Raw genomic sequence first — 20584 nt, 5'->3', positions numbered from 1 at the left:
CAACAGAATTTCTAAGTTTTTCAGGCAGTGGATCTTTTACTTCAGAAAGAGGGTCTTCTGGATTTTTTTCTTCTGTTTTTGGAAAAACCTTGGATTGCACCAAAGAACTTTATATTTTTGAAAAAGAGAAGAGAAAATAATAAAAAATACATATATAAGCTGAAAACCAGTACTTCAAATAGCAATGTTTATAATAAAAAACCAAGTGATCCAAGTATACTTAATCATTAGCAAATGATAAAGTCTAAAAACATTTAAGATGTCATAAATAAGTATAGTGAGAATATTTTTATTAAAAAAAAAGCTTTAATACTTAGGAGAGAAAAAGTTAACAAATACTCTCAGCCAGTGTGGTTAGAATGACCCATAGTTAATTTATTTTGAAACCAAACATAAATTAAGTCAACAGCATTTTGTAAGCCACTGGGAAAGCATACCTTGGAAATTAAATCAGAAAGAAATGCCAGCTTATTTAAATTTATTTAGTTCATTAACAACTGATTTCACTTACAAAAGTACAGATGGATCACTGCTTTGGCGGCTGAGATGATAGGATACTGCCACTAATAAACCACAAAAAATGGAGAAAAGTACTGGAATATGCTGGCCATCCCAAGAATCCTGTTGGGGCAAAAAAAAGTATGACAGAACAATATGCTTCTAATTTATAATCTATCATATAATCACTGGATGTCAGTATTTCGGAGAAAGATAACTAAATTCAACAAAAACTTTTTAGCCATATTATTAATTGCATTTTACTCCACCAGATAAGTTTAGATTTATTACTTTCTGATGAGCTAGAATCTAGCTGCTAGGTCATCTTGAGATTTGCTTTCGTACTAAAGCTCTGTTACATACTACGAATAATACATGTGCTTCTGCTACACATTGCTGCCAATTTCTTTCAGGTTTAAAGTACTATTAAGCTTATAGTAAACTATGTTCTCCCTTTTGAAGAACAAAATAACTTGGTGTAGTAAATTTTTGATTATGTAATGATGGAGTAGGAAAAGGCAACACATGATACAACACATCAGGCAAAGAACATGTTAACATTTGGTGTGCTCATGTAATATGCCATTATATCTTCCAGAGTATTGAGCAGGCATTCAGTGTTTCCTGAACGAATGAACTGCATATTCTCAGAAATAAATAACACAAAGACCAGCTTCTAAGGCCAACCACTTCTGAGGCCAACACAAATATGTGGAAATGGCATCTCCCAGGGTCCTGTCCTCATACATTTCCTCTTGTCAATCCACATTAGCAGTCTTCTTCTTACTCTTTATCTAATTCTGTTAATGAATTCCAAATCTATTAATCACTAACTCAAACCTCTCACATATAACTTCCTACCACGAATTTCTGGGTACCTCACAAATATCAACAAATAAGCATGTCCAAATGTAACCAATCATCTTCCTGACTAAACACCAAGGTTTCCCATTTTGTACTTTAGTATTACTATCTAACTAGATGTACAAGGCAGACCCTACCCAGAAGTCATCTGGAGCCTTTCTTTTCTCTTTATCCAGAGTCCCCAAATATATTTACTGAATCCTATTTTAATTAAGTACCGCATAATTTCAAGACTGTAGCACAACAATCTTCCTGCTTCCCCTCCTTCCTGCTTATATTTCCATTTCCTTCACAATGGGGACAAAGTAATCTTTCTAAAATGCACCGCTGATCACTTCCTTGCCATACCTGAAACACTTCTGGGTCTTCCATCCCCACCCCATCACGTTTGGATAAAAGATATTTTATCTTTTCTCACAGTGATAAAAGATAGTATTTCATAACCCAGGCAACTGCCTGTCTTTCCAGCCTGACTGAAAGCCATCTTTCCTCATGTCCCCACACCTCCAGCAATTCCAAATGACTTGCTGTTTCCTATACACAACACAGCTTCTTTACAAATCCATGGCTCTTCTTCCTCCCTTGTTTCACTTAACTAATTCCTATTTGTCCTTCTAATTTTAGGTAAAAAGCCATCCCTTGAGAAATTATGAATCCCTTTAGGCTGAACAAGATAATCACTTCATTAGTATAGCCATAACAGTTTTTCTGGCCTCCATTACCCTCTAGTGAAAGGTTGGCTGACTTATTAATCCCAACAACATATAAGCTACTTAAAAGCAGGAAATGGTGTTTAGCATAGTACTGGGCACACAGGGAGCATTCTATAAATGCCACTGAATAAATGGAGCAAGGAAGGACACTGTGAGTCACTCTGCAGTCCTCTCAACCTGATCATTCTGATTGTCTTGCATTAATCACAAAAAAGAATAGTACCAGGGGTTGAGGGTTGTTTATGAAAAATTGAAATTTTTATGTTTACAATTTGGTAACTATCTTTTGAAAATAAACCGAATAAGCCTCATCCAGATCTTTCTAAACCAACAATGACATTAAATTTCAGTGCACTAATTTTTACTACAATGTATCTTTTTTTTTCTAAAAAATATGGAGCACATCACAAATTCTAACACATGCATAGGGGTCATGCTAATCTTCTCTGTATGGTTCTAATTTTAGGATATGTGCTGCTGAAGCGAGCACGAGAATGTATCTTCAATTGTAGTCCTTGAACTTATTCTCCTAAGTTTTAAGAAGTCTTGATATGAACAGTAGTTGCATATATTCTTAACTAGACATCTAAAATTAAATTCATGTTCTGTTATTACCATGCCCACTTCTATCCCAGACCAGCCCAGTTTTTAATAATTTGTTTCTAATATTAATTTGATTATTGCATGGAAAAGGACTTTCTTTTAATAATGGTTAGCTATGAAATTGCTTTCAAATTCAAAGTAAATGAGAATAATGTTCAGCCTATGAAAATCATAGAAATTTAAGCGAAAGTGACACTAGGAAAAAAGATCATATTAGTTAATTTAAAACAATCTTCATATAGAAAAATGGCCTTAAAGACAAAAAATACTACAACATGTTGCTCACCTTTAAAGCGCCATAACACAATCCATACAGTAAGGCTACTGCTACAATGCTACAGATAAAACTGTAGAGTGCTGCAAGCAGGCTTGTAGTGGCTAGATAGGACAGAAAAAGGAAATCAATATTTTATAAACATTGATGGAAAAAAACATAGCTTAAAAGGGCACTGAAAAGTATTTAAAATGGTATAATATTGACTATAACTAAATACTTTTCATTTGATTTTTAACAATTGAATTACTTCATCTGGTGCTTTCACAAGATCTTTAAACAACAAAGGTTTACTATTCACCATTTTTGATACAAGATAAAATATATTCACCTTGGAAGTAATGAACATTTATACATAGCAAAAAAATCTGTACCTATATTATGTTTCAAGAATGTATCTTATTATATTTACAAAAGTATGCAAAAATGAAGCTTGCAGAGAGAGGCGTGAAAAGGAACTAGAGATACATTAAGTATTCACTGGAAGATATTAGTCTATTTAAACAGAATCTGTGTTACCCACAGAAGTAAATCTGCATTCCCATGTGTTAATTAATTCTGATAAAAAAGTACAGATCTGACTAATTTCTAACAACAACAAAAAATTAAATCCAATGGGATACTAGTAATAGGGAATAGGGGCTGGCTATTACAGCTAGCCTTTATTTTTAAAATATGGATAAACAGATTTTCTTTAATGGTAATTTTATATGGTTCCATAAAAAAAATCTATAGGAAAAATTTTTAAGAGATATTAAAAAATTAGTGCCTTGCACAAGTCTGTAAATTATAATGACAAAACCCACAGTTATGAATAACCTACACTAAACTCTCTCCACAGTATTTAGATTAATATAGCACGTACAACAGTCCCTAAATACTGAAACTGTCTTCTACCCAATAAGCTGTGCTGAAGACCAGCCCAGTTTTAATTCACACCTCTTTCAAAAATTTTTCAAAACATCAAAAATGCTCTAGATACACAGTAACATAGAAAAAGCTTAGCTTCTATTTAAAATTTAAGTCATAATATCAACCTTTTATCAGCAAAAACAATTTCAATACATATACTTGGAAGATAAAGGAGGATTGCAAGTGTGAAGTATGAAGAGAAATGGTCTATAAAGTTACAGTAATTTTTTTCCCTTTCATATTTTTTCTCAATTTGTATACACATCTTTCAGTAAAATTTTAAATGGTTACACCAAGTAAGAGTATGTTTAAACCACAGTGGCTGCCCATAAAGCTATTTTAAAGTTCTGCAAACCATCATCTATTCCAGAGTAACACTGGTCTTACTTATTTTGTTTATTTATTTATTTTCTTCCTTTTTAAATTAAACTTCATTGGGGTTGGTCTTACTTACTTTGTAAATGAGGTATACATATAACAGGGAAATACATTTCTAAGTATTTCAATTCATACCCATACATTCTACTCTAAAGACCAAGGTACTTCTAAAAAGCTTATTTAATAAAATGCTTTTACTGAAAGCATTCTGGTTTTAGTGTTCACATTTTAAAGATAAAACAAAGCACTGAAACTAAATACATAGACATCCCAAATGCATGTACCAGTTCACAATCCAAATATAATGCCACATATCAGAGCTCAATCGATTTGGGATAGATGACCTTTTATAAATATTTCATAAGTCTATACAAGTTCCAAGTAAACTCACTGTAACTTTTAGTTTTAGGCAATAGTTTTAGGCATCACTTCTTACAAATCAACTGCATTCATTATTCCTGTCTCTTTCAATAAAAGCAGACTTAACTGCTTTTTCCTATCTATAAATTACTACTCTGTCTTCAATTATTAAATAAGTGTACTTTTCTTTCTAATTTCAATTCTAAAACAAAAACTGAAAAAGCATTTTAATGTTCAGTTTATTACTTAATGATCTGTAAAAGTAACACTGAAATCTTTAATTTTTATAAGTACTCACCATTGCCACCAAAGATATGAATGTCCAATTGTTCACAAAGGTACATTACAAATGTATTCACCTGAGGCAGAAGACCAACGAAAAATACTATTGGGAAACAGAGGGTAAACACTACAGGAGGAAAGAAAAGCATGTTAAAAATAGTGTACCTCATCCATCCTTTTGTTACATTTAAGATCATAAAATAAATGATAAAAAGAAATCCAAAATTAACATACACTACTCAGTGATTTTCTTTAACGATACCATTTTAAACTATTTCTCTCAACTATTTTCATATGATAGGAACCTGAGACATAAAATCCAAAGGAAGCTTTCCTTCCATCATCTACTTCAAGAACAGAAGGATTACTGTAATATTTGTTCATCATTAGTTTCATTCATAATAGTCCTATAGGTTCTGTCCCTCACTGAGAAGATTACAATAAACAACAAAATACGCCTATTAAAACTAATTCACCCTATATAATTGATCTACTTATCAGTGAACTGATTCTATACAAGTAAATTAATGTTAAGAACTGAGATACTTTAACGATGACTTACCTATAACTAAATCCCTGGCTGATACGAGCACCAGTGGATTGGTGAAAGTTATTCCATATAATCTGAACTTGGTTGTAGTAAGGTTTCTGCTACCATAATCCAAGAGCCAAATAAGACCACAACATAAACAGAAATAAACTGGTCTACTGTAGGCAATGATACGATTATGACCCTGAAAATGATATTAAAGTCAGTTTAGTTAATTTTAAGAGTCACAACTAGCTATTAAGATCTTTGATGGCTTATATTCTAAGGATTCAAAATGTTTCCATATGGAAACCCAGTTTCTGACTGTAACAGAAGGGAATTACAAATATGGCAAGGAGGAAGAATAGAGTGAACCCTGTGATACTCAATTAGAGGCATCATTATGAACTCATTTTAATATGCATATAAGTAGACAGATATGATAGATGTGTGTGTGTGTGTGTGGGTGTGTGTGTGTGTGTGGGTGTGTGTGTGTGTAGTTGGCCCTTGAAAACCACGGGGATTATAGGGACACTACAATGCCATCTTACAGTAAAAAAATTTGTGTGTAACTTTTGACTTCTCAAAAACTTAACTAAAAGCCTACTAATGAGCAGAAGCCATACCAATAACATAGATAGCTGATGAACACATATTTTATGTTATATGTATTATATACTGCATTCTTACAATAAAGTAAGCTAGAGAAAAGAAAATGTTAAATTATTTTTAAAAAGAAAATCATAAGGAAAATACATCTACAACATTTACTGAAAAACTGTGTATAGGTGGACTAACATAGTTCAAACCTGTTGTTCAATGGCAACTGTATACATGTGTGTACATATATATATACACACACACACACACACACACACACACATATATTTCCTAGTTTTACCCACTGAGAAGACCTAGAAACAATGACATTCTAGTAATAAAGATTACTAGCATCCAGATCTTAGTATGTAAATATTATTTACTAAAAAGAATCAGGGCTCCATAAAGAAAAGGCTGGTTTCAGGCTAGGGTAGGAAAAATATAAAATGTGCTTGGAAAACTCTTTGTGCCAAAAAAACCAAAAGGAAGTACCTAAAGAATAATAAGGATATGTCAAAAGGACACAGAAGATGATATGATGGCCCAGTGGCTAAATTAGAAACAATTTGAGCACCAAAATAAAAAATGATAGTATCATTATATGTAACCATTGAGTAAAAGAAGAATCCATGGATCCACACCAATACAAAAAAATACAGACATCAGGGAAAGTTATTTCTTAAGAGTAAAAAGTCAATGACTACATGTACAGGGAATGATGAAATTAGAAAATCACTATTTGGCAACCATCAAATGCTAATTTGATTCAGGCAAGAAATATCAACAGATATTAAAAACAAGTGAGTGGGAAGTCTGCAGGGCAACTGGACATACACAGTCTCCAAGTATCTCCCTATGAGATACTTATTAACCACAACAGAAAAATAGTAACATTACTGTACAGTAGTGGGTCTCAAGGGAGTGGGAGGGGATTTTGACCTCCAGGGGACATTTGGCAATGTCTGGAGACATGCTGGTTGTCACAATTGGGGTGGTGGGTGCTACTAACATCTAGTGGGTAGAAGTCAAGATATAAAGCTAAATATCCTACAATGCACAGGAGAGCACCCCCACCGACAACAAAGAATCTCCAGTCCAAAATGTTAATATTGCAGAGGTTAAAAAACCCTGCAGTCATTACTCTTAACCAAAAGATCAAAGTTAACATCACCAGCGAAAGGATAAATCAACATCATGTGCTTCCTGATTGATGCACTGAGAACACATCACTTTCACAGCGTTTCCACCAAAAAAGCATGGCCTGTATCCAATCAAGAAGAAACATCAGACAAACTCAACTTGAGGGATGGTCTAAAAAATAACTGTCCTGTACCCATCAAAAATGCCAATATCAGAAAAGACAAATACTGGACCGGCCCGGTGGCTCAGGCGGTTAGAGCTCCATGCTCTTAACTCTGAAGGCTGCCGGTTCGATTCCTACATGGGCCAGTGGGCTCTCAACCACAAGGTTGCCAGTTCAACTCCTCGAGTCCCGCAAGGGATGGTGGGCTCTGCTCCCTGCAACTAAGGTTGAACACGGCACCTTGAGCTGAGCTGCCTCCCGGATGGCTCAGTTGGTTGGAGCGTGGGCTCTCATCTCAACCACAAGGTTGCCAGTTCAATTCCTCGAGTCCCGCAAGGGATGGTGGGCAGCGCCCCCTGCAACTAAAATTGAACACGGCACTTAGAGCTGAGCTGCCGCTGAGCTCCCAGATGGCTCAGTTGGTTGGAGCGCATCCTCTCAACCACAAGGTTGCTGGTTCAACTCCCGCAAGGGATGGTGGGCTGTGCCCCCTGCAACTAGCAACGGCAACTGGACCTGGAGCTGAGCTGTGCCCTCCACAACTAAGACTGAAAGAACAACAACTTGAAGCTGAACAGCACCCTCCACAACTGAGATTGAAAGGACAACAACTTGACTTGGAAAAAAGGCCTGGAAGTACACAGTGTTCCCTAATAAAATCCTGTTCCCCTTCAAAAAATGAAAGTAAAAAAATTAAAATAATAAAAGACAAATACTAAGGAACTACTCCAGATTAAAGTAGGCTAAAAAGACTAAATGCACAATCAGGGATTTTCTATTGCCAATTGAGAAAATAGGAAACACCTAAGTAAGCACTGCAACTTAGAAAATACATAGTATTGTATCAATGTCAATGCCCTGATTTGGTAATTATATTGAATTAATGTAAAGAAATGCCTTTGTTTCTAGGAAATATAGACTGAAGCATTTAGAAGTAAAGAGGCATCGTGTCTCAAACAGTTCAGAAAAGTGTGTGTGTATGTGTATGTGCGTGTGCAGGGAAGGGGGGGGGGGAAGAGAGAGAGAGGAACTGGAAAGGGAATAAGCAAATATGGTAAAATGTTTAACAGGGACATGGGTGAATAGCATCAGGAATTCTTTGTACGATCTTTGCAACTTTTCCCTAAGTCTGAAATTATGTCAAAATAAAAAGTTAAAACCCGTACTTCCATCTATCATTATACTTCAAAAGCATTCTTACAAAATAATACACAATCAGTTGAAAGAGAATCATGTGCCTCCTTGTTTTGTTTTGCTCATCTACTTTCATTATTAAGTATCTCAGTGTATGGGAAAAAATAATAAATATATTCAAGAAAGAAGACATCATCATAAATTGTTCTTGGAGTTTGATTTTGAACTACTTTAAAGAGAATACCCTTTGGTCTTCCAATTAAACTAACACAGGGTGAGGTCTAAAACCGAAGCATGCTTCACAATAAGTATTGTTCAGCAGCTAATACTTTTGTTTAAAGTAACAAAGTAAATAAGGTTTTTAATCTCCTTAGTGCCCACAGGTCTAAACACCAGATCAATGCATTACTTCTTTATTCTTGCTCTTAATGATTACTTAAGCAAAATAATACGAAGTTTTTCCTACTTTAAAATTCTGTTTTTCAATATTTATTCATGACTTATTCTTCAAAATTTACTAAATGCAAGTCATCAAATAATCATGAGTTTATATGAACCATGTCTACCTAATTGATAACCTCCTCATGAAACAGGCTGTCAAAGTATGAGTTATTATGCTCATTTTCAACCAGGATTTAAAGGCCACAATTACAGTACCATTTTTATTTCATGCTAATAAATCACCTATATTTCTAGTAGTGTGTCAAGACTTAGATGAGAAAATAATAACATAAATCTTAATTCAATCCGACATATGATCCACAAAAGGTTTGGATGAATGTTAAGGAACCATGAGTTACAGGCATATTACAGTGACTTACATGTCTGGGAGAAGAAGAATCTGGTTGAACACTCTAAAAATGAAACAGAAAGATAGATTATACTACTGAAGTCCTGGTAATTTTACAAGCAACCTTCAAAGTGCCTGAAATAATCTCAAATAAATGTTCCATAGCTAAGAAAGGACCTAGATTAATTCTGTTGAAACATCAATAGAAGACAAAAAAATCAGCTCGAGATACTGATGTCACTGTGATATTAAAAATATCTCAAATCGTTCCTGACTCTTAAATTTATTTTGGTTAATAATTTGCATCTCGCTTAATGTTTCTGAAATGGCATATGGTAGATAGATCCATTACTGCTTGGTTCATTACTACGTATAAGTATGTTACGGTAGAATGCTTTCTATCATTCCATTCAGAAAATGCACAAAATATGGGTTAGCTTATAAGAATTCTAGTTCTGTCCACAAATTCCAAGCTTACTAAACCATTCAATGGTATTTGTATTAAATACCGTATTTCCCCGAAAATAAGACCTAGCCGGACAAAGCAGCTCTAATGCGTCTTTTGGAGCAAAAATTAATATAAGATCCAGTATCATATCATATCATATCATATCTCATATCATATCATATCATATATCATATATCATATCATAGCCGGTCTTACATTATAGTAAAATAAGACCGGGTCGTATATTAATTTTTGCTCCAAAATATGCATTAGAGCTGCTTGTCCGGCTAGGTCTTATTTTCGGGGAAACACGGTATGTTACTTATATTTTCACATCAAAATCATCAATTAAGTTAAACTATATCTTTGTAAGAAACTTTATCAACTTTCCATAAAAATGTCCAAATGGTATTAGGCAGCTACTTCCCAAACCATGACTTTTCTCTCAAGTTCCAGTTCATTTCCAATAGTATACCAAACCACTTGCTTAGGATGGTTTATCACCACCCTACAACTCCAGATTGGCCCAAGCTTACTGAGTTTGGCATGTGGTCCTTTACTGGATATGAGACGAGGGAATCTTGAAATTCTTTCAATTCCAGCATCTATCCTCTAAAAGCTTCTGTTCCAGCCTTTCTCATTTCTAGTTATGACATTACTGTTCTTCTAGTCAACTCGTAATTTTAAAAAGTTCAGTCATATTTTACCTTTTCCATATCTGACTATATTAACCGAAAAGCACTGGACAAAATTAATGGGACAAGGGATACTAGAGGCAAGGAATTAATTTAAATGGCTTAAGGCAATAAAGGGATGGATTAAGGTGGTTGAAATCGAAAGCAAGAACAAAGGCCAGAAATTTTAACACAGGATCACCACATTTAATCACAGTAACTTGGAAGGAGTAGCTCTAAGATTTTGAGTCAGTATAGTATCGTCAAAAGCAAAGCAATGAGGCGAGGAAAATATTTATCAGAAGATAATGCTGTGCTATTTTTCAAATGTGCCAACGGCCTGGCAGATTCATAGGACTAAAGCTTGTGAGAAAGGTGAAGACTCTGAGATATAAATCTGGACATAATTCATGTGTAGGGGCAACAAACAAAGTAAAAAAGGATGACTTCACTAGCAAGGAACTGCAAACTGACAAGAGGGCCAAATAGAACCCTAGAGAATTCTCATCAATTAAGAAGTGGTCAAAAGAACAAAGAGGCATCAACAAAGGAAAATAAAGTTATCTGAAAAGTAGGATAATCATCAGGGTAATATAAAGTCACAGAACAATGAGGACAATATAAAAACGGAAGATAGTATTCATACGTGTTAAGTGATGCAGCAGTGACAGAGAATGAAGACTATTAAAAGGACATAGATTTGAAAATTTCAGATTATTAGCAACCACAAAGACTACGATTTCAGTGCTGCAGTGAGGAAAAAAAGTATGGATGGGTCTTGAAGAAATGAAGCAGTTGACATTAAGTGGTATATTCCTGATGTCGATGATAGACATGTGGGCAGCTGATGGTATAAACAGAACTAACCAAATAGTTTTCAGGATGGGAAAAGGTTCTTCAGGTTAGCTTGTATCAGGTAAATAACCAACACAAGAAGGGTATTTATTGGCGAAGTAAGAAAGGAATGGGCACAGTCGACATTAACAGTCCACAATGATTTTCCATGAAGGGTTAAAAATTTGGTATTTGATTCTTCCATTTTTGGAGTACTTAAAATTGGTAACATTTGATATTTTATAGCCATTATTAAAACAATAGCAAAGGGACACCAATCTTCTGTTTTCAGTGTCCCAAAGGATTATATATCCCAATTTTGACATTATTGTATCTATTAATGAAGGATTTTAATAAATTTCACCTACAGAACAGAACAGTTAAAATATAGAAGTGGGAGGGTTAATGTTGGCAAATTAAAATGAATTTCAAAAATACAAATTCTTATTTTTAACAAATGCCCAAATTTTTTCTTTCAACACAAAAAAATAGCTTTAAAGAAGCTTCATTTATATATCATTGTTTCTTAAAGTTTATATGTCACTTTTGTTCCCTACCCAATCTAATGTAAACATCTGAGAAAAATTAATCAAAAAATTAATCTTACAATAATGTAATAAATGGCATGAAACCTCTGCCCTTTAACACAAATCTTATTCCATATTCTGAAAAGAAGAGAGATGCTGGTACCTTAAGTAGTGAGTATTGACAGCTGGCTATAACCAGGCAGAACTGGAACACCCAGATATCTCTGAAGAAGCCTTGTATGAGAAGAATAGACCCCAAAAATGCCACAAGAATAGCCAAGATGACAGCTAACACATTTTCCAGGATCTCACGATTTCTGTAGACAGAAAAATTTATAAGTATATCATCAATATAAGCAATTAATCAGAGTGAAGTAAGAGAAGGCATCAATATGAAGTTCATGTTATGCTTCCTGAAATATTTTTATAGTATTAGGTTTGAATAAGATTTTCGATCACACTGAAAAAGAAACTAGCTTATGTGGGAAATTAAAATTCTTATGTGTAAATAAAACACACTATAGTAGATTGTGAAGTTTTAATTTTAACACATAATATAGTTTTCATTTCTATTTAAAAAAATTTACTCTTAACATCTGCTTTTCTGTCAAATTTGTTGCAAAATTACTAACCTACCAGGATGGCAAATAAAGGACCTATACATAGAAACAAGTTTCAAAAACAAACTCTCAAAACAGTTTCTAGAAAATTTAATTTGAAAGTTCTTGGTATTTTATATGATAAAGTTTGTAACCAAATTTTGATACCAAACAATTTCATTTTCCGCATCTCTAAATGATGTGAAATAATCTGAAAAGCAATTTACTAGAACTACTACTAGGCCCTTCCATATGTTGAGAATGAAGGTAGTGATAAAGACCATCAATACTATATCAAAGTTGCTGACAGTTTTACATTTTATTAAACTGACACTGTAAAAGGAACAATCTGATGCCAAGATATTACACAGTAATGAAGATGATTTTTATGTCACACCAAAAAATAAGAACCAGTATCATTATTTCTTGAGGAAATTTTATCACAAAATGTTAAATACTTACTATAAGTCTTGTTTTTTTAAAAAACATACATGACATAGGAAAACACTCAACACATTTACTATACAAAGAAAGGACACAAAACTGTGTGCATAGGAAGATGTAAGTCCTGTTACTTACAAGACCCAGTTATAGGTTAATAAAGACAAGATATCACAATGATACTACTGATAATGTGTCTCTCTGGGTGAAATGATTATGAATGGTCTCCTTGTCTTAAAATCTTTCCATATATTTAAGTTTTTTATAATGGGTAAAGAATTACTCTTATAATCATAAAAATGCTTTTATTAGTTTGTTGTCAATGCCATATTTATAATAATCAATTGACCTAAAAATGAAATTCACAAACATCTCTGCACTATTTCATTTGTTAGTTCTACCAGATTAAAACAAGTTCAGTAGTATTTTCAGTACAATAAACACTGGTATTTTCTCTGATCTTCTGGGGCAGGCTGTGGAATTCCAGATTTGCTGAATCCAATGATCCTTGTCAACTCTGCTACATTATATACTGTCTATATTGCTACACACTGAACATGTGCTGTCCCCCAACTTTTCTTAGTTTTTAATTCTGATAAATCCAATTTATCAATCTGTTCTTTTACTTACTAATCTTATTTTTGGTGTCACATCTAAGAAATTTTGCCTAACCCAAGGTCACAAATATTTTCTCCTATATTTTATGTACTTCTAGGAGTTTTGTTGTTTTAGATTTTACATTTAGGCCTATATATCCATTTTGAATTCTTATAATGTAGTGCAATGTAAGGATACAAGTTTTGTTTTTGGGGGGTTTTTTTGCATATGGAAATCCAATTGTTGAAAAGGCTATCCTTTCACCACCTGCCTGATTTGGGATATTATTTTAATGCCATCTGGGCCTGAAGTTTTCTTTCTGGGAAGGTTTTTTAACCACAATTTCCATTTATTTAATGGATATAGGACCATTAAGATTTTTCTTTCAAAGTGAACTCTGATAATTTATCCTTCAATAACTTTGACAATAGTGATTTATAGTATTCTCCTATTATCCATTTAGTACCTGTAGAGTCTGTAGTGAAATCCTATCTCATATTCCAGATATTGGTTATCTGTAACTTTTTGCTTTTTCTTTTTTTCCAGAATTAGCCTGCTTAAAAGTTTATCAATTCAATTGATCTTCTTAAAGATCAAGCCTTTTGGTTTCCATGATTTTTCTTTATAGTTTTTCTGTTTCCTCACTGATTTCTGCTTTGGTTCTTGACTGTTTTCTTTCTTAAGCTTACTTGGACTTTATGTGCTCTTTTTCTAGTTTCTTAAGGTAGAAGGTGAAGTCACTCATTTGACTTTTGTTACGTCAAGCTATAAATTCTTCTAAGTACTGTGTTAGTGGCGCACCCAAAATTCCGATGTTTTCATTTTCCTTCAGTTCAAAATACCTCCTAATTTCCCTCTTGATTTCTTCTTTGATCCATGAGTTTAGAAGTATTTTCAGTTTCTAAATATTTAGGAATTTCCTAAGGTTCTTCTTGTTATTAATTTATAATTAATTCCATCATGGTCAGAGAACATACAATGCATGACTTGAACCCTTTTATATTTGACCAATGTATTATACGGTCCAGAATATGGTCTACCTTGGTAAATGTTTCATGTCCACTTAAAAAAATGTGTATTTTGTTGTTACGATTGGAGTGTTTCATAAATGTCAATCAACTTAGTTTGGTGGACAGAATTGTTCAAATATACTACATTCTTGCCTATTTTCTGCATACTTGTTCTATCAATTGTTGAGAGAGGGGTATTAAATTCAACTATAATTGTCTATTTATTTTTCCTATCTATCAACTTTTACTCTATGTATTTTGATGCACTATTTTACGTGTAGACACATTTAGGGTGGATTAATTGATCCCTTATCATTATCATTCTCTTTATCCTTGGTAATAGTCTTTGCTCTCAAATCTAATTTGTCTGACTGACATTAACACAGCCACTCCAGCTTTCCATTTGATTAGCATAAGCATGCTATCTCTTTTTCAATCTTTTTATTTTTAACCTACTTCTGTCTTTATATTTAAAGTGCATTTCTTGTAGGTAGCATAGAGTTGAGTTTTGCTTTTTTCTTCAATCTAATAATTTCAGACTTTTTCTGATTGTCATCTTTTCATTTATTTCCTATATGCTGATCTGTTCTTGATCTTTTTCCTTTTTCTGCCTTCCTTTAGATTAATAATTTTTCTGAATCCATTTTATTTCCTTTTTTTCTACTTACTAGCTATAATTCTTTCATTATTTTAGTATTTTATTTTTATACTACACATTTTATAACCGTCTACCTTCAAATGATGTTATGCCACTTCACATTTACTATAAGAAACTTAGTAGTATAATTTTGTATTTCCCTTCCCAGCCTTTATGCTATTATTGTCATAAATTTTACTTTTACACATTATAAACCACACAATACAATGTTATTATTTTAAACATCCAATTATCTCTCACAAATATTTAAATAGTAAGAAAAAAACTTAAATATTTATTCATGAAGTTACTTAGCATGGAAAAGATCCAGTGATCTTTGTTCCTTTGGGTAGGTCCATATTTTCATTTGGTATTATTTTCCTTCTGCTTGAAAGACATCCCTTAATATATCCTATAGTGTGGGTCTACCCACAAAGAAGTCTTTCAGTTTTTTTCTAGTCTGAAAATGTCTTTATTTCGTCTTGGTTATTAAAAGAAAGTTTTTCTAGGTATAGAATTCTCGGTTGATAGTTTTGTTTTCCTTTTAATACTTCAAAAATGTTGTTCCATTGTCTTCTCAACTTCATTATTTCCAACAATAAACCTCATAACTTCCTTATCCTTGTTCCTATATAAACATTTTTTTTTCTCTCTCTTGCAGTTTTTAAGATTTTTATTACTAGTTTTAAGCAATTATGTGCCTTGGTATATAGTTGTCATCATGTTGCTTGGGATTCACTGAGGTTCCTGAATGTGGACGTTTGTAATTTTCATCAACTTTGGAAAGTTATCCATCATTATTTCCTCAAAATCTTTTGTCTCCTGTCTCTTCTTGAAGTTCTCCCACAGGTCACTTCATTTTGTTTGTATGTTTTTCGTTGGTGAACAGGAGTGGAAGAATGATTTTTTTTTTTCTTTCATTTTGGATAGTTTCTATTGCTATGCTTTCAAGTTCACCAATATTTTCTTCTGTAATGTCTATTCACCAATAATCCCACCCACTGCATTTTTCATCTCAGACATTTTAGTTTTCATTTCTGTAAGTTTGATTTGGGTCTTTTTATATATATATTCCGTGTTTCTACTTAACGTTTTTAACATACGGAATAAGTTGCAACCGTTTTAATGTCTTTGACTGCTAATTCTAATATCTGTGACAGTTGCAGGTTGGTTCCAACTAATTATTTTCCTCATTATAATTCATGTTTTATCCCTTCTCTGCATGCTTGGGAATCTTTGAGTGCCAGATATAATGAATCTTAACTTACTGGGCATTGAGAATTTCTGGATTTCTATAAATCTTCCTGGGCTTTGTTATGCTACTTGGCAACAATTTGATCCTTTCAGGTCTCACTTTTATGACCTTGTTAGGTGGGTCTGGAGCAGTGCTCATGCTAGGGCTAATTCCCCACTTCTAAGGCAAGAATTTCCTGAGTATGCTACACATGACATATGAATTGTGAGTTTTTTCCATCAAGCTGGTGGAAACAGGCACTATTCCTGGCCTGGTGTGAGTGCCAGGTGCTGTTCCTCTATTTATTTCAAATGGTTCTTACCCTGGCCTCGGGTAGTTTCTTCTCGTACATTCACTTACCATACTCTGCTGAATAGTCAAGGAGATCCACTGCAGATCTCTGAGATCTCTCTCTGAGCAGCAAGCATTTCTCTGATACTCTGTCCTATGGACTCTTAGCTCCATCTCCAACTCAGGAAGTCTGCTAGGCTCTAATACCTCATCCCTGTGTCATAGCCTGGGAGCTCTTAAGGCAGTAAGCTGGGGTAACTGTAGGGCTCACATAATTCATTTCCCATTTTTCAGGAATCACTGTCCTTTATTGTCTTATCTCCAATGTCTTGAAAACCATTGTTTATTTTTCAATTTCAGGTAGGAGGGTAAATGTAATCCTTGTTAATCCATGTTGACTGGAAGCAGCATTTAGTCACCAAGTTTATAATGGACTAATATTGTTTACTACTAACATTAGTGCTAAGAAATAGGGAAATAGAAGTTTCCCCTTATGCCTTTTTCATTTGGGGTCATGTTATCTGTAACTTCTTCACTTTCTCTGGCTTTTCAGTACAGTTGCATGATACTTATTGATGATAAAAAAGATTTTTTTTTTGTATAAATATTAATATTGCCACAGAAAGGTTTCTAATGGATTCAAGAATCAATGTTTTGGAACCCTATTAACTTAAATTTTATATCAAAAGAACAAAAATAAAAAACATTTTCCAACATGAAAATCAAGTAAAAACCTCAATGGATCACTGGGACATTCCAATTTAAAAATAAAATCTGCACGCATCTTTAATATCACACTATATTCTCACCTATCAAACAGGGCCAAAAGTGTGAGTCTGTCAAAATTAATGCCGATCCATAGCTGGGGCAGGATCCAAAAGCGATAATAGTGTTTAACCTTTTGGGCAGCTTCTTCTGTTGGACCATAAGTAGCTGCCAGGTCTGGGCTTAGATCAATGTCTTGTTGCTCCAACAAATCTGTATCGATGGTCAATAGTCTGTTCAATCGAATCTGTGGAAGAGAGAGCTAAAAGAAAGTCAGCATTGAAAGGCTTAAAATATCTTTAATCAAGTCATGATTCAAGGGCTACTCAATTAGCTTACAGATTATCGAAGCCCCCTTAATTCTCTACACTAGTCCACTCCTTGTGGATATTTTATGACCATTAAAAACTACAGAAGGTGCTGTACACCTGAAACTAATATAAAATAATACTGAATGTCAACTGTAACTAAATACATACATATACATACATATATTTATTTATATGGTCATGGGATGTAAAGTACAGCATAGAGAGTATAGTCAATGGTATTGTAACAGCTGTGTACAGTATCAGAGGGGCAGTAGACTTATTGGGGGTTATCACTTTGTGAGGTATGTAAACATCTAATTATGTTGTTTTGCACACCTGAAACTCATAAAAAATAAAAATAAAACCACAGAAGGCGACAACAGGAAACGAACTAAAATAAAGCAAATTAATCAATCCATCTTTTGGAAAGGTTTTATTAGGAAAAGTGTTTAAAAATCTTAACATTTTATGATTGTTTAGCTAGTAAATCCAGTAAGATCACTTACTTTGAATCATTAATGGCTTCTCTTCTTCCCGTCACATTTATGGTCTTTTCTCATTAAGTACGAACCTCATCACTATGTTAAGTCTAAGCTCCTCTGCATTGGATTTAATGTTTTCAACTTTCATTTCTTCCTACAGTCTCTTATCACAATTATTGTTGTTTTCAAATCCCTTCAGCCTCCCCTCCCCTTTGTTTTTGTTTTGGCAGGCTGCTCAGCTGAGGCTATACAGAAAATTACCACATTACATTTCTTTTAGCTTTAACTCATCCATTCACCACTTCACCAGTTTCTCCTTCCTCTGAAAGAATCAAAAGTTTATAGTATCTAGCACAGCACTAGCCGGCATTTTGCTATCTCAAGGTTCCTAAATGTTTAACCGTAGAAAACAATACTCGTTTTCCCATTTTTGCTTTCCTATGGAGCTGCTAGGAATACATTACAGCAAAAAAAGTAGGGACAGTCTTTACTTTTCAAACACTTATGCGGGTATAGTCCACAAAATTTGCTTTCTGTATGTAACACAGCCACTTCTATCTCTAAGCACTGACAAAGACTTTCCTAAACACTTTTTTTCTTATCCTCTGTGCCAGGGTTTCTCAAACTTGGCAGCCAGATAATTCTACGTTGTAGGAGCTGTGCTGTCCACTCCCGGATATTTAACACCATCCCTGACTTCTATCCAGTAGATACCAGTAGTGTTCCCCACACTGTGAGAAGCAAAAAATGTTTCCAGACATTGCCAAATATCCACTTGTGGAAACCCTTTGCTCTATGCCAACTCACATCCATCATCTTAAAAACCTTGTTCACAACTCGCCATCTTTAGGAAGCTGCTGATAATTAATCCCTTTGGCACCACATTTATCTGTAAGTTTCTCTTACGTGCTGTTTATAAGGATTCCACCATTTTGTCTTTTCCAACTTCAATATATACATCTTGATGTATTATCTTCTAAAAATATCCCTGTTTCATGTGGCATATTTTTATACATCACTAAGCAGCTTTCCCCACACACACTGGTATATGAATAACTAGTAGTTAACCAATAAATAATTGCAACAAAATCATAATATTCAACGTGAAGTTTTAAAATGAAAAAAATTAAAAATGGCACAACCAGATTACGACACTGGTGAGCAAATGGACCTTTACATACCCTTAAAAGTGTAATTACTTATCCATATATAGCTAATTAAACTTCATGGTATTCCATGTTTGTTTGTTTTTTAACAAAGGACTTCTAAGAAGAGATTCACTATGGGACAACAAAGGTATTTGGCCATAGTTTTCAACAAAACTCATATTTTATTTATTTGTGTAGAGACTTAATCTGAAAACACATCATTTTATAAAAATAAAGGAAAACCTACCACATCATGTGGATAAAATCGAACTGAGGTAGAACTGGATACATGAGAATCCGTGTCACTAAAATAAAATGAAAAAGACTTTAGGGACTAAACAACTTGTCAAGTAGTGGAAAAAAAATAAATCCTTTAACAATTGGATATTTACACTGTCTTCCCTTTTCTATGTAAACTTCAAAATGCAAAATATCATTTTCCTACAGCTGTGATTAAAAGCATAGCCTCTTCAAATCTCTTCATTAACTAAATCTTAGACATATTATCCAACCTTTTTATACCTCAGTTTCCTAATCAGTAACATGGGGTAACAAGGTTCTTGTGAGAAGTATTTAAGAAAGCAATTGACATATTGCCTGGAACCACAATAAATTTTAGGTATAAATATCCTAGAACATGACAATTAAGTTTCCACAGTTCAGTCAATTTTAGATTTCAACACTGGAGACCTTACCACATTTATGGTGTAAGGAATTGTTCTTGTCTTGAATTATATTAAATATAATTGTTTCCATTGTTCCATCTTCCTATTGTTTCTACTGTTACAAAATCATCTAACACTCCAATTTAATCATTTTTGACACGATGAATTCTGAAAAGGAGCTTAAAGAGTATAATTTTCTGAATGTTCTATCTTTGCAGCATGCTAAGTGACCACGAGATCCTATTAATTGAAATGGCACCTCAAACCTTAAAAAACTAGATGAACTGCCCACAGATGTCTAACATTTAAATAGGTGTGTCCATTATTAAATGGAAGTCCTAAAATACAATCAAATAACCCTAGTGAAAACAGTGAGATAATTAATCAATAAAGGATTTCAAGGCAGCTACTTGCATACATGAATAAGATTAAAATTTTACCAAAATTTTAACACATTCTAAACTATAATTATGTCATAAGATCAAGATTTCTAATTTCTTATTTGCTTTTTTTCTAATTTCTCCACTATCTTACATAATTCCTTCCTAAGGGAAGGAGAAAAAAGAAACTAAATGTAATGCCGTATATGATCCATAATTTAAGAAATTCCTTCTTATAGCTGGTAAACAAATTTTATAACAAAATGAAAGATGATCAGTTTAAAAGATATTTGACTAAACG

The 20584-nt window shown here is 33.6% G+C and overlaps 1 protein-coding gene and 1 non-coding gene across 6 annotated transcripts in view; both read right to left on the bottom strand.

Annotated features, from left to right (window-relative positions):
- Positions 1 to 20584, bottom strand: part of PCNX1 (pecanex 1) — a 136225-nt gene that overhangs the window by 41789 nt on the left and 73852 nt on the right. For 3 of the 5 annotated variants that reach the window (XM_088797391.1, XM_088797392.1, XM_088797394.1), the window contains 9 exons: positions 19486 to 19543; positions 17342 to 17559; positions 11887 to 12040; positions 9272 to 9304; positions 5447 to 5618; positions 4901 to 5011; positions 2965 to 3056; positions 512 to 621; positions 2 to 107 (listed from right to left, as the gene is read on the bottom strand). In XM_088797391.1, the coding sequence (XP_088653517.1) occupies positions 2 to 107; positions 512 to 621; positions 2965 to 3056; positions 4901 to 5011; positions 5447 to 5618; positions 9272 to 9304; positions 11887 to 12040; positions 17342 to 17559; positions 19486 to 19543 (1054 nt within the window). The remainder of the gene's footprint in view (position 1; positions 108 to 511; positions 622 to 2964; positions 3057 to 4900; positions 5012 to 5446; positions 5619 to 9271; positions 9305 to 11886; positions 12041 to 17341; positions 17560 to 19485; positions 19544 to 20584) is intronic. The other 2 variants (XM_088797393.1, XM_088797395.1) reach the window with 1 other exon arrangement.
- LOC141570838 (U6 spliceosomal RNA) lies at positions 2464 to 2565 on the bottom strand. The gene has a single exon (XR_012495289.1). It is a non-coding gene; the product is annotated as a U6 spliceosomal RNA (small nuclear RNA).

Source organism: Rhinolophus sinicus, chromosome 3, assembly GCF_057876585.1.
Source record: "Rhinolophus sinicus isolate RSI-liver-muscle chromosome 3, RSI-T2T, whole genome shotgun sequence".
Lineage (NCBI taxonomy): Eukaryota > Metazoa > Chordata > Mammalia > Chiroptera > Rhinolophidae > Rhinolophus > Rhinolophus sinicus.
This window is presented reverse-complemented; position numbering and strand designations above follow the sequence as displayed.